The sequence below is a fragment of the Dipodomys ordii genome, unplaced genomic scaffold, assembly GCF_000151885.1.
Source record: "Dipodomys ordii isolate 6190 unplaced genomic scaffold, Dord_2.0 Scaffold67, whole genome shotgun sequence".
Lineage (NCBI taxonomy): Eukaryota > Metazoa > Chordata > Mammalia > Rodentia > Heteromyidae > Dipodomys > Dipodomys ordii.
In genome coordinates, this window is record NW_012267283.1 from 963855 (window position 1) to 978002 (window position 14148).

The 14148-nt window shown below is 36.7% G+C and overlaps 1 protein-coding gene across 1 annotated transcript in view; it reads left to right on the forward strand.

Annotated features, from left to right (window-relative positions):
• The window catches only part of LOC105990736 (chromosome unknown open reading frame, human C9orf84), a 67797-nt gene that overhangs the window by 19821 nt on the left and 33828 nt on the right, over nt 1-14148 (forward strand). Inside the window, exons 8-12 of the mRNA XM_013023221.1 lie at nt 425-519; nt 4868-5110; nt 8422-8716; nt 9326-9450; nt 13469-13597. Of these exons, the coding sequence (XP_012878675.1) occupies nt 425-519; nt 4868-5110; nt 8422-8716; nt 9326-9450; nt 13469-13597 (887 nt within the window). The remainder of the gene's footprint in view (nt 1-424; nt 520-4867; nt 5111-8421; nt 8717-9325; nt 9451-13468; nt 13598-14148) is intronic.

The window sequence follows — 14148 nt, forward strand, 5'->3', positions numbered from 1 at the left end:
TTTTTTTTTCTGCTTATGTGGTGCTGAGGAATCGAACCCAGGGCCTCAGGCATGCAAGGCAAGCGCTCTACCACTGAGTCACCTTCCCATCCCCCAAAATATTTTTCTTAAAACAGAATGTTCGCCAGGTGTCAGTAGCTCATGCTTGTAATCCTAGCTACTCAGGAGGCTGAGATCTAAGGATCATGGTTCAGTGCCAGCTCGGGCACAAAAGTCCGTGAGAACTTCATCTCCAACAAACCACCAGAAAACCAGAAGTGGAGCTGTGGCTCAAGTGGTAGAGCGCTAGCCTTGACCTGAAGAGATGACAGACAGCACCCAGGCCAGAGTTCAAGCCCCATGACCGACAAAAAAAAAAAAAAAGTTCTTGCATAAAAGACTATGGTTAGTTAATGAATTAATTTTATTTTTTTTCTTTTTTCAGTAGTTCACATATTGTTGGAGAAACAGTGAACAAATATTCTATGCCGTGGCAATTACAAATCTGCAGAAGCTCTCTGACCTCATTTTTGCTTACAGGTACAGTGATTGCTTTTGAATGGTAAATAGAAAGCATAGTTGAAGGTCGAGCACCAGTGACTCATGCCGGTAATCTTAGCTACTCAGGCGGCTGAGATCTGAGGATCATGGTTCAAAGCCAGCACAGTAAGGAAAAAGAAATACAAGCAGTACATTAAACATTCCCATCTGAATAGTTTCTATTTCCAAGTCTGAAATTGTAGAAAAAAAAAAAAACAAAACTAAATAAAACAGTATTTTAAATTTAAGCTGGAGGCCTGGCTCCACCAATGAGTTGCATTTGGAGACCAAAACCAAAGTGAAAACAGGAACCCAAGAGAGCACCCAATTATCTTTCACTTCAAGATTTATGCTAAACCTTTGAGCTTTTGTTTTGATGTCTTCATGGAGCATAGAGTCAAGAAATACTTGAGGTGTCTGTAAGGAGATCCCTGGATAAAACTAGGAGACCAAAAAAACTGTACTATTGAAACAAGGGCAGAAGAGACATTGGTTAAGAGAGGAAGTCAGTTTTTGTTTGTTTGTTTGTTTTTTGTTGGTCATGGGGTTTGAACTCTGGGCTTGGGTGCTGTCCCTCAGCTCTTCAGCTCAAGGAAAGCACTCCACCACTTGAGCTGTAGCTCCACTTCTGGTTTTTTGGTGGTTTATTGGAAATAGGAGTCTCACAGTCTTTCCTGCCCGGGTTGGCTTTGAACTGTGATCCTCAGATCTCAGCCTCCTGAGTAGCTAGGATTACTGGCTCACGCCAGCGCCCGGCTTTTTCTTTTATGCATTCAAAATTTGGCTTCTGATATAACATATGTAACATGTATTCTAGGAAAGAAATAAGCATAACAGAAAAAACAAGAGCAGACAAAAATAAGCTACCATATAGGAGACCCTAAATAAATTTCTAGTGCTGAAGGAGAAGAAAAGAAAAACATGTCCTCTTATGTATTATTACTCAGAAGCCAAGCATCATGCTAAATTGCCATCTGAATTAGAAAACAGGTGGTGATTTAAAGTATCTCAAGTTGACAGTGCCCCTCCCCCAAACAAGCAGGTCATGTCTAGAGGAAAATACATTCTTTCTGGATGAATATAGTGTAATCTCTGCAGTAAAGAACTTCCCCAAAGTACAAAGGAGCTAACAGCAGAAAGTCACCAAATAGGTTTCAGCAGGGAGATGATGCAGAAACAGCAGATCTTGTATGGAGATTATGTGCTGAAATCATCAGATGGATAGTCAAGTATGTGTTTAAATCAAAAACATGCAAAGTGGATGGAACAGAAAAAAGAAATATGAACAAGGAACAGAAGAAATGATCAAGGAAAATTGCAAAAGAACTATGTAAATCTCCAAAATGGAAATCTAAAATAAGCAAATCAAAAGCTTCTCAACAGATTTAGTAGTACATTACGCACAGGTGAAAGATTTATCAACAAAAAGTTTCAAAGAAATTATTCAGAATCTAGTACAGAGAAACAGAGATGAAAGAAATGAGATGTTGAAGGATGGGAAGGCTGAGAGAGGTGGAGGCAGAGTTAACAGGAAATAAGAAAGAGACCACATTTGTAAAGAAGTGATGATTGAAGATTTTTCCAGAATTGGTGATTAACATCAGTTTTTTAATTTCCATGTAGAATAGAAAAAAAAAGATCTCCTAAACATGTTTGTTATGGTTTGACTTGAAACACTGAAATGTTCTCCCCTGGCTCTTATGTTGATGGCTTGGTCACCAGTTAGTGGCATTATTTGGGGAGATGGTAAAAGCTTTAGGAGGTGGGAGCTGTTTGGAAGCAAATGCTTTTTGTCTCTCTGCTTCCTGTCCACCAAGATGTGAGCAGCCTCTGACACACACATCTGCTGTCATGATGATTTTCTGCCTTGTCTCTGTCATGGTATTCTGCCTTGTCTTGTTCCTAGAAATGGGTCAGTCCAACCTTGGCCTCAAACTATGATCCAAACTAAGTTTTCTCTTCATTAAACTGTTTTTATCAGGGAGTTGTCACAGCAATATTAAAAAATCCTAATACTATGTCATAGCGATGGTACATTATTATAGTGATCTGAAGAGTAAAAAAAGGAAAATGAAAAAGTAACTTCTCAATGACAGCAATGAAAACCCTTCAGCATACTGAGAATAAATCTTATATCCAGAAAATCTAAAATTCAAAACAAGGATAAATTAAAGATATTTGCAGAAAACAAAACATTATCTGGACTAAATGGCACATGCTTGTAATCCTAGTACTTGAGAGGCAGAAGTAGGAGGATCAAGAGCTTGAGCATATTGCTTATATCTATAATCCTAACTACTCAGTAGGCCAAAACCTAGAAGATAACAATTTGAGGGCAGCACATGCAGAAAAGTCTGCAAGTGTCCATCTCCACAATTAACTAGCAAAAAGCCAGATTTAGCTCAAGTAGTAGAGTAACAGCTCTGAGCACGAAAGCCTAGTTACACCACGAGGCCCTGTACTGGCATGAGTGGTGGGAGCACTAAATAGCGAGATTGTTTTACACAAAGAAACAAACAACTGGAGAAACCTATAGAATGCCTCAGGCAGACGGAAAGACCTGAAATTGGAGGAAGAATGATGATGGGAAATGTTTATGTATGTGCACAAAAATGTGTTGATACTTTATCAGTAACAAGAACACCTGCTTAGATTTTTTTTGGGGGGGGTCTGGTCTTGGGGCCTGAACTCTGGGCCTAGATGCTGTCCCTCAGCTCTTCAGCTCAAGGCAGCACTCTATCACTTGAGCCACAGCGCCACTTCCGGCTTTTTTCTTTTTGCTTATGTGGTGCTGAGGAATTGAACCCAGGGCCTCATGCATGCAAGGCAAGCACTCTACCACTGAGCCACCTTCCCAGCCCACCTGCTTAAATTTTTCAGGACAAAATAGTGCTGAGTTAGAAAGGGAAAATGAAAGTCTTATAAAACAAAGCCTCATAAATGTCCCAGTGTTTAGAGAAAGATATTTACTTGGTGGTAAGTATATAGTTGTCATTTTAATCTTACTTTCACATATGCATGCACACATATATATATACATATACATGTACATATTGAGTTGGTTGAAAGAAGACAAAAAATTCAGACAGTATTATTTGATTAACACAAAACGAAAATTTTAATCTATAGTAGTAGGACATCTACAGTTTAATCTACAGTTGTAGGACATGAAACAGTAGAAAGGAGTGGGGAATGGAGAACATTAGAAAGGTAGTATAGTAGAGTAACAAGGAAACTGGAATGTTATGTATGTGTTCATTTTCTTGACTGTGGAAATGAATTCACAGAGCCTAAATTTTCACTCTAAATGGTTGACACTTGAAAATTAAAAAAAGATTTGTTTGTTGTATACCAATTATACTTCATCAAAGCTAGCAAAATAATAGCTGTCTCATGATTATTTTAGGGATTGCTTATAAAGCACTTAGCATAGTATCAATTTTTTGGTAACCTATAATTACTATTATTAATACTAGTACCAGTATTTTTTATTACTATCACAAAAGCTCCTAAAATTAGGATTTCACCAGGCAATGGTGTTTCATGCCAGTAATCCTAGCTACTCAGGAGGCTGAGATCTGAAGATCATGGTTCAAAGCTACCCCAAGCAGGAAAGTCCATGAGACTTAACTCCAGTTAACCACCAGAAAACCGGAAGTGGTACTGTGGCTCAAAGTGGTAGAATTGCTAGCCCTGAGTACAAAAGCTCAGGGACAGTTCCCAGGCCCTGAGTTCAAGCTCCATAATCTACAAAAAAATAAAATAAAATAAAACTGGGATTTCAAAATTCATTATCCCGATTTTGAAGAGATTCCTGCAATACAAATAGTAATAATAAGTGCTGTTTTATTTCATTTCTTTCATGTGTTAGCATTTTCCTATTTAGATTTCAAAAAATGAAGCAGTGAGCTCTGTGGCACAATATCTAAGATACTAGTCAACATAAAATCTGAATAAAATAATGTCTTGTTGAGGTTTATTATAATGAATTAGAGTTTCTGAATGAACAACTTTTATATTCAAAATATTATGAAATATATCAATTTAGTGATTAAATCATGGTCTAACAAAATATGGTTCCTTCCCCTATTTAATAAATACTAATTTCAGCTTTTTAATGTTTCCAAAGATTTAGATAAATAGTTTATGTGACTTCTATTGTTACAATAACTTAGACTTTTACAAATGTTAACAACTTAACAAAATACAAGTTATAACTTCAAGTTTCATTATTTGTCTAATGTATGAAAATGCATTTCATTGGTAAAGACCAGTGTAATTCTGTTAATTGTGTTTTCATTCTGTCTGTGCTATGCATTGTTTTGTTTGTTGGTTGTTTATTTTTAAGGGCCAACCATTGAAGAGCCCAACAGACAACATTCAGTTACAGAGTTGAGAAAAATCTTTTCTATCGAAGAAGAAGGGCTTGTGATTAGTCCCGTAAAGGCAGCATGTTGGAAACAAGTAGGACTAAATCCAGTAGTGACAGAAACTTTGGAACATCTGAATCCATATTTGCACCTTGACAATCTATCTTCTAGTGATACTAGAATGGAAATACACTTGCCTAAAAAAGGACTACCATTAGAATGTAAGTACATAATACTAAGTATAACTTGTGTGAATATTTTAATGAGAAAATGTTAGGTACTGGATTTCTTCTCTGATTCAAAAAAAAATAAGTTCTAGCATTCAGTCTACCTTTGGCAATGCCAGAAATTAGAAATTTTGGCTTCTCTGGGCCCTATTTCTAGAAAAATAAGGAAGTTTGACTAGCTAATTCTAAATCCTAGTCTGTACTAGAATTCTAGTCTCAGTTCATAAATGTCTAGTGATGTTCAGTTACAATGATTTTTATGTAAATACTTAAATGCTAGTACTGATTCTCTTTATAGCAGCACAATGTTTTATGTTACCTAGTAGCTAAACTTTGGCATTCAATAATATCAATTAATTAACTCAAAACTTTCTTTGTTGCTGGTGCCAGTGGCTCATACCTGTAATTATAGCAGTTCAGGAAGTTGAGTTCAGAGGATTATATGGAAGCCAGTCTGGGCAGAAAAATCCATGAGACTCTTATCTCCAATAAAACTACCAAAAAAAAAAAAGCTGGAAGTAGAGTTGTGGCTCAAGTGGTAGAGCCCTAGACTGGAGCACAAAACAAAGCTTAGGGATAGTACAAAATATTCCCTTTTGCCCCTTCCTCTCTACCACCCTCTTTTGAGATTCTTGTTGACCACTGGGAAATGTTAGTTTCAATTGCTGTAGAATTTAATTTATAGAATCATAGTATGAGCTCATTGTTTCTGGATTCTTTACTCACAATTTCAGATTTATCTATGGTATTGATATCATCACCAGTTTATTCCTTTTAGTTGTTGAAATTTTTTTTTTGGTCGTGGGACTTGAACTCTGGGCCTGGGTGCTGGCCCTCAGCTCTTCAGCTCAAGGCTGGTGCTCTCCCACTTGAGCCACAGTGCTACTTCCGAGTTTCTGGTAGTTTATTAGAGATAAGAGTCTCATGGACTTTCCTGCCCAGGCTGGCTTTGAACAGTGATCCTCAGATCTCAGCCCACTGAGTAGCTAGGGTTACAGGCATGAGCCATCAGCACCCAGCTGAAAGTTTTTTTATCACAGGAATATTACCTGAGTTTATCACCGCCCCGAGATTTATTCCCCAGTTTTTAATTATTGTGAATAAAATACATGAGTGTTCTCATACAAGTCTTGTGGCCATGTTATCATATCTCTAAAGTAAAAATATAGAAATAAAATAGTTAATTCTTAGGTGTATGTTTCATTTTTTAAAGAATCTATTAACTATGCTGTGAGTGTGGATTAGTGGTAGAGTGCTTGCCTCACATGCATGAAGCCCTGGGTTCTATTCCTCAGTACCACATACACAGAAAAAGCCCAAAGTGATGGGTGGTTCAAGTGGTAGAGTGTTAGCCTTGAGCAAAAGAAGCTCAGAGACAGTGGGTAGGCCCAGAGTTCAGGCCCCAGGACTGGCAAAAAAAAAGGGGGGGCTGGGAAGGTGGCTCAGTGGTAGAGTGCTTGCCTTGCATGCATGAGGCCCTGGGTTCAATTCCTCAGTACCACATAAACAGAAAAAGCCAAAGTGGCTCTGTGGCTCAAGTGGTAGAGCACTAGCCTTGAGATGAAGAGCTGAGAGACAGCACCCAGGCCCAGAGTTCGGGCCCCATCACTGACAACAACAACAAAAAAGTTTTATTGGATATAATTCATATATCTTCTAGTTTACCCATCTAAACTATTTTAACTTTAAACCATTTAATGTGTTTTAGTATAATCACAGACTTGTACAATCATCACTAAAACACTAAGAACACTTAGAACACATCACTCCCAAAAGAAACTGCATGTCTATTAGAAGTTACTACCCATTTTGCTAAGTGGTGGAACTAACAAACCATTCTCTATCTTTATAGATTTGTCTCTTCTGAACATATGCTATAAATGGGAATCATGTACAGGTAACCTGTTGACTTTTGTGACTGCTTCTTTCAGTTAGCAAGTTTTCAAGATTTGTCTGTGTTGTAGAATAGATATATCTTATATGAAACGTTGTTTAAATCTTTTGCCAAATTTCAGTTTGGCTGATGCTTAAATATTCTGGCCCAAGAGTTCTTTAAATATTTTGGATACAGTCCTTTGTCAGAGATATATGTTGTGTACAAGCTGGGCATTGGTGGCTCACACCTGTGATCCTAGCTATGCAGAAGGCTGAGATCTGAGGATCACATTAGAAGCCTGCCTGTGAGACTTTTATCTCCAATTAACCACTCAAAAACCAGAAATGGTGCTGTGGTTTAAAGTGGTAGAATGCTAGCCTTGAGCAAAAGAGTTCAGAGACAGCACCCAGGCTTTGAGTTCAAGCTCCATGACCAACAAAAGTAAAAAAACAAAAGCAAAAAAAACCACCTAAAAATTTGTACAGATATTTTCTATCAATTGTTGGCTTGGCTGGTACCTAACTGGTACTAGTCTGGTACCTGACTGGTACCATGGTATGACTCATTATAAGCCTGTTCACAAAATGACTTTTCTGGAATTATTTCTTTGCCTAATAATTAAACCCCTCTAATAAGAAAAAGAAATGCTAAATATTTGTCATTGAAAAATTAATTTTGGCCGTGCTCTAGTAGCTTACGCCTATAATCCCAGCTACTCAGAAAGCTGAGACCTGGTGATCATGGTTCAAAGCCAGCTTGGGAAGGAAAGTCCATCAAACTCTTATCTCTGGTAAACTACCTAAACAGCTAGAAGAGGAGCTCAAGTGGTAGAGTACTGGTCTTCAGCAGAAAAGCCCATAACAGTCCGTAGCCTGTTATTTCCCACTTATTTCCATACAAGGAAGTAAGGATCCTGGGTCTAAGTAATGTTATCTTGGCATCTTTATAAAAGTTATTAGAAGATGGGGACTTTCTGAGAACTCTAAAGATGATAGAGGATATTCTTCGGATTGCAGATGTATCATGAGTTGTTAAGCTAGCTCCAGGAAAGTCTTGCTTCCTCTAGATAATTGGGTCCTGATTGCCCCTGGTTATTCCCCTGAATAATTTGCTCTGCCTATGTATAACACTTTTATTAGGTTTACTCTCTCACACTGGTTATATGGTTTTCGCCTTTAAAAACTGTATGTAAGTGACATTGTAGGTCTTTGCAGGTCTTTAAGACAGGAATCCACCTTCAGTTGCTGGCTTTCTAATAAAGATTCCCAATTCAGCCTTTCAAAATGTGGATTCTCTGTATCTCACCAATTGAATTCCCATATAACACTAGTATGGATCCAATTGTTAATTAGAAATTACTAAATGTCATTCTAATGTCCTGATAGAATGCTCATGGTAGACATTTGAGTATTTGTTGTTTTGTTTTCAGCATGGCTAGAACATAAAAGTCATTCCTTACCTATCATACATATTAATAATAAGAAATCTAAAAATGATCACACAGCATTTCCACAAAAGAGTCTATCTTCACCAAATGAAATACCAGATCTGCATGTTTCTGAAGAATGTATTTCTGCTAAAAGACAAAAAAGAGAAGAAAACCTAAAGAATAATCAAGAACTAACTGGTAGAATAATCCAAAAGAAAGAAAAGGAAGATAACATTAAACTTGACTGTTCAGTACCATCTATTGAATCATCTCCATCTTCAAAAATTAAGAAAACATCTGTTGAACATGATCAAAAACAGGAGAATGATTTGGACCTTTTAAACAACTTTGTTGTACCACCTACTGAATCATCTTTATCTACAAAAATTAAGAAAACATCTGTTGAACATGATCAAAAACAGGAGAATGATTTGGACCTTTTGAGCAACTTTGTTATACCACCTACTGAATCATCTTCCTCTTCAAAAAGTACGAAAACATCTTTTGAGCATGATAAAACACAGAATGATCTGGACCTTTCAAACAACTTTATTGTACCACCTACTGAATCTTCTTCCACTTCAAAAAGTACGAAAACATCTTTTGAACACAATAAAAAACAGGAGAATGATTTGGACCTTTTGAACAACTTTATTGTACTACCTACTGAATCTTCTTCCACTTCAAAAAGTACGAAAACATCTTTTGAGCATGATAAAAAACAGGAGAATGATTTGGACCTTTCGAACAACTTTATTGTACTACCTACTGAATCTTCTTCCACTTCAAAAAGTACGAAAACATCTTTTGAGCATGATAAAAAACAGGAGAATGATTTGGACCTTTCGAACAACTTTATTGTACTACCTACTGAGTCATCTTCCACTTCAAAAATTAAGAAAACATCTTTTGAACATGATAAAAAACAGGAGAATGATTTGGACCTTTTGAGCAACTTTATTATGCTGCGAAATAAATATAATACTTGCACCTCAAAGACTGAAGACACAGACTATGACAAAAAAGATGGTAGGTAACTTAGTAATATTTTGACATATGTATACTAGATTAAAAAATGTATGAATAAATTATAAAAGGCAAAGAACAAAAGCTCTTTAAAATAAAAATAGTCAAAATGCCAGTGATTCATAATACTCAAGATGGATATGAATATGTAAATGCAGAAATATATATTTTTTTCAAAAAATTTAAAACTACGTTTTTACTTGTAACAAAAGTCACTGTTTATACAACACTTTCTATAACTTCATCATATGAATTTCATGAATTGCGTGTGTGGGTACGCACATATGCTCTCATGTGTGGGCACATACATGCACTACCTGAGTTTTGAACTCAAAGACACTCTATATTGGTGTTCTACCACTTGAGCCATGCCTCTGTCACTGCTTTTTTTCTGTTTATTTTGGAGATGGACTCCCACAATCTTCTGACTAGTCTAGTTTCAAACTGCAGTCCTCAGTTTTTCAGCCTCTTTAGCTAGGATTACAAGTATAAGCTGCTAGTGTCCAGCTGAATTCATAGTTATTTCTAACTGTTGTTGCTCATTCTGCCAGTCTTTTTTTTTTCTCTAGTAGGTAAAAAAAATCCTATCTTAGTATTTTAAATTATATTTTAATGTGTATTTAAGGACTTTCTTTGCCCATTTAATTGCTTACTGCTTATTCTAGTATTCCCAAAAAAATTTTCTGTTTGAGTTGTTAATATCTTAAATTTGTAGCTTCTAACCATATCAAGTAGTGTAGTAGATAGGCATTGGTGGCTCACGTCTATAATCTTAGCTACTGAAGATGCTGAGATCTAGAGGATCATGGCTGAAAGTCAGATCTGGCACAAAAGAAAAGTCTATGAGACCCCCATCTCCAAAATAACCACCAAAAAGCCAGGGCTCAAATATACAGCATTAGCTAACAAGCAAGATGAGCAGGCAGGTTGCTGAATTCAAATCTCAGTGTAGAAAAAATGGTGTATTAAGTCATGCTAATTCTGGTTTGAAAAAGAAAGTAGGCATTTTAGGATAATCTTGACATACATTTCTCTGATCAAATTAACTAAAAAATATTTATGTGACTTAGAACACAGGTCTTACTTTTCTAAGTACTATTTATAGATACATCAATGTCATAAAAGTTTCATATAAGGCTGGGAAGGTGGCTTAGTTGTAGAGCGCTTGCCTTGCATGCATGAGGCCCTGGGTTTGATTTCTCAGCACTACATAAGCAAAAAGAAAAAAAGCTGGAAGTGGCACTGCGGCTCAAGTGGTAGAGCGCTAGCCTTGAGCTAAAAAGCTGAGGGACAGCGCCCAGGCCCAGAGTTCAGGCCCCACGACCAGACTCCCCCCCAAAAAAAGTTTCAATATTTTACAAAAAGATGTGACAAAGTTTTATAGTTCTACTTAAAACAAATTATTTTGCTAGTGCATTTTTCTACAATGAAAAATGTGGTGAAAGTGTAAAATAGCATTTAAAGATTTCAGAATTGCGTGATCCTTTGTATGTATGTGTGAATACATATATATATTTATATATATGTACACACAAACATATATGTATATATATAAAGTTTCTTAAAACCCTACAACTTGGTGACAGTTTTCTATATAGTAAGATCATTCTGACCAATATTTGCCCCAGATATCAAGTATAATTTCTGCATAGCAGAATGTCAAACTACTAAGAAGAATTATCATAGAAATATGATTTTCAGGGCTGGGAATGTGGCTTAGTGGTAGAGTACCTACCTAGCATGCATGAAGCCCTGAGTTCAATTCCTCAGTACCACATACATAGAAAAAACCAGAAGTGGCGCTGTGATTCAAGTGGTAGAGGAAAAGAAGCTCAGGGACAGTGCCCAGGCCCTGAGTTCAAGGCGCAGGACTGGCAAAAAAAAAAAAAGACAATTTTGAGATATACTAATGTTCACAGATTTTTATCATATTTTGTTTAAAAAATTATCCACTCCAAAATTAACACTGCCCTCCCTTTTTGGTTGCCATAGTTGTGATACAACTATGATATAGTTATATGAGCAACATTAAATGAGGAAAAACATCAAGAAAGGGCAAAAAGATTAAAAGTACTTTTGTTTAAAAAAAGAAAAAAGGAAGAAAGAAGGAAAGAAGGAAGGAGTAATTTACTGACTGAAGGAATGTTAGTAGAAATGCTTCTATATTCCTTACATTTCCTTAATTAGTATTATGTTTCAGGACCTCTTTGTTCCTTCATATAGTTTCCCCAGAGGAGAAGAAAGAATTATCTAAATTGTGAGTATGATTAAAAAGTAGCTCAGGCATGATGGATTATGCCTGTAATGAGGCAATGATCAGGAGGATCATGGATTAAACCCAGCCTGAATGAAAATTTAGTGAAAGCCTCATTTCAACCAATAAGCCCAGGTATGCTGGTGTGAGCCTGACATCCCAGCTACACAGGATATGTAAGTAGGAGGATCACAGTCCAAGCTAATCCGAGGGAAAATGTGAAACTGTCTGAAAAATAACTAAAGCAAAAAGGGCTGAGCATGTGATTCCAATAGTCAAGTGACAGAGGCCTGTCTAGCAAGCACGAAGCATGAGGGTTCTGTGTTTTGAGAAAGAGCGGGGGGGGGGGGAAGGAAAGGGAAAGAGAGGAAAAAGAGTAAAGGAAGAGGAGGAAGAAGAGGACAAGAAACAAGAGGAGGAGGAAGGGAGGAGAGATTGAGTATAAACTTGTAAGACTGAACTTTCCTGAAGGAAAGAGTATTCTTTTCCCAACAGGGAACACTCTCCAGACCATTATACCCTAGGATTAAATAAATAACTGCTTAATTCTGGTCTTAGTTAGCAAGCCTATTTGACTGTCTCCTCCAATTTAGCACTTACTAATAATAAAACTCACATTTTATTTCTTGTCTTATTGGAAAGTTGATTCAGGGGCAAAAAAATGCTATAATTTACTAAGCCCCTCAGGGAAGAATTATTACTTGACTATATGTAAATTATTTATAATTAGTTGACAATATTTCTTGAAAATAATAACATAATTAATCTAGTTTAAAATAGACTATAGTTGCACTTTTAAGGGCACTTTATTCTGTGTAGCCCTGCCTGCCTTGAACTCTTGATCTTCCTGACTCAATTTTCTGAATGCAAGGCTTACAAGCATATACCAGCATGCCTGGCTCCATTATGATACTTCTAAAAATGTATTTAAATCTTATGTGTTCAAATATCTTAAGATGGCCATGTACATCTGAAATTATCTTGTCATTGTACTGTTGATGGAAGGCATTACAGTTCATTCAGTATACATTCATTTATATCTATCTATCTGTCTATCTATCTGTCTATCTATCTATCTATCTAAATCCTGTGTTATGCCTACAAAAGAAGAAAGAAAACTAACACTTATTGATCACCCTGTCCCAGGCTCTAAAAAGGGTATAATAGATATAATATGATGCTGTTGCTTGACCTTGAGAAGCTGACAGTATAATAGAGTAGGGCAGGGAAACAGTGATAACTTCAGTACTTTGCACACAGGACTGAGGAAGTAAATGGGAGGGCACTGCCTGGCCTAGCAGGTAGGCAGTTACGTAGACTTCAGCTAGAAGCTGCCTGAGCTAAACTGTGAGTAGTAAAATTTGGCCTAACTGAGAAAAGATGGAGACAGACAGGGAAGGCTTGGAGCAGAAGAGAGGGCTGGGACAAAAGGAAAGGTATGGGGGAAGCCACAGAGACAAGAAGTAGATTGGTATGTGCTTTAAGGTGTCACGAACTGGACTTGGTATCTTATCCTTGTAACAATAGTTAAAGTAGACAGTTATCCATATTTTACAGATTAGGAAAATGAAGCTAAATTGAAATCCTGATGTGATGCCATTCTTTCCATTTTTATCATTTACCTTCCTACTCAGAAGTGTTAGGTATATTAATCTGGATTATTTGTTCAATTTAATACCGGTGTATTCCCCTGAAGATATCCAACAACTTAAATTGTATTTTAGAAGAAATCATTATAGTAACATTTCATATTAATGTTTTTGTCAGAATTTCAACATAAAGAAGAATGTTCTTTGATGCTTCAAAAACAAAGTCCCATTGTTTCTACTAACAAAACTCTCAAGAACATAAATGAAGAAACAGTAGCAGATAATGTCATTGAAATTCAAGCCTCAGGTATGCAGCATGCTTTTAAAATGCATTCACATTTACTTAATTCAAAAGTTCTATCTTGCATATCCTATTTTCTGTGTAATTTTCTTTCTTTTCTTTTCTTTTTTTTTTTTTGTCAGACATGGGCTTGAACTCAGGGCTTGGGCACTGTCCCTGAGCTCTTCAGCTCAAGGCGAGTGCTCTACCACTTGAGCCACAGCACCACTTCTGGTTTTCGAGTGGTTTATTGGAGATAAGAGTCTTACAGACTTTCCTGCCCGGGCTGGTTTTGAACTGTGATCCTCAGATCTCAGCCTCCTGAGTAGCTAGGATTACAGGGGTGAGCCACCAGCACCCAGCTCTGTGTAATTTTCTGAACTTCATTCCACTTCTAATTTCAAATTATTTCCAGACCTGGAATGCCCTATAAACTTTCTTAGACATTTCTTATTGCTGTCTTCTAATACGCTGATTGTTATTTTTTTTCATTAAAATTACTTTTAAGGACCTACATTCATCATAAAAACTACAACTCTTCAGACTCTTCTTTCTTGTGTAGAAAATGAACTACTCTT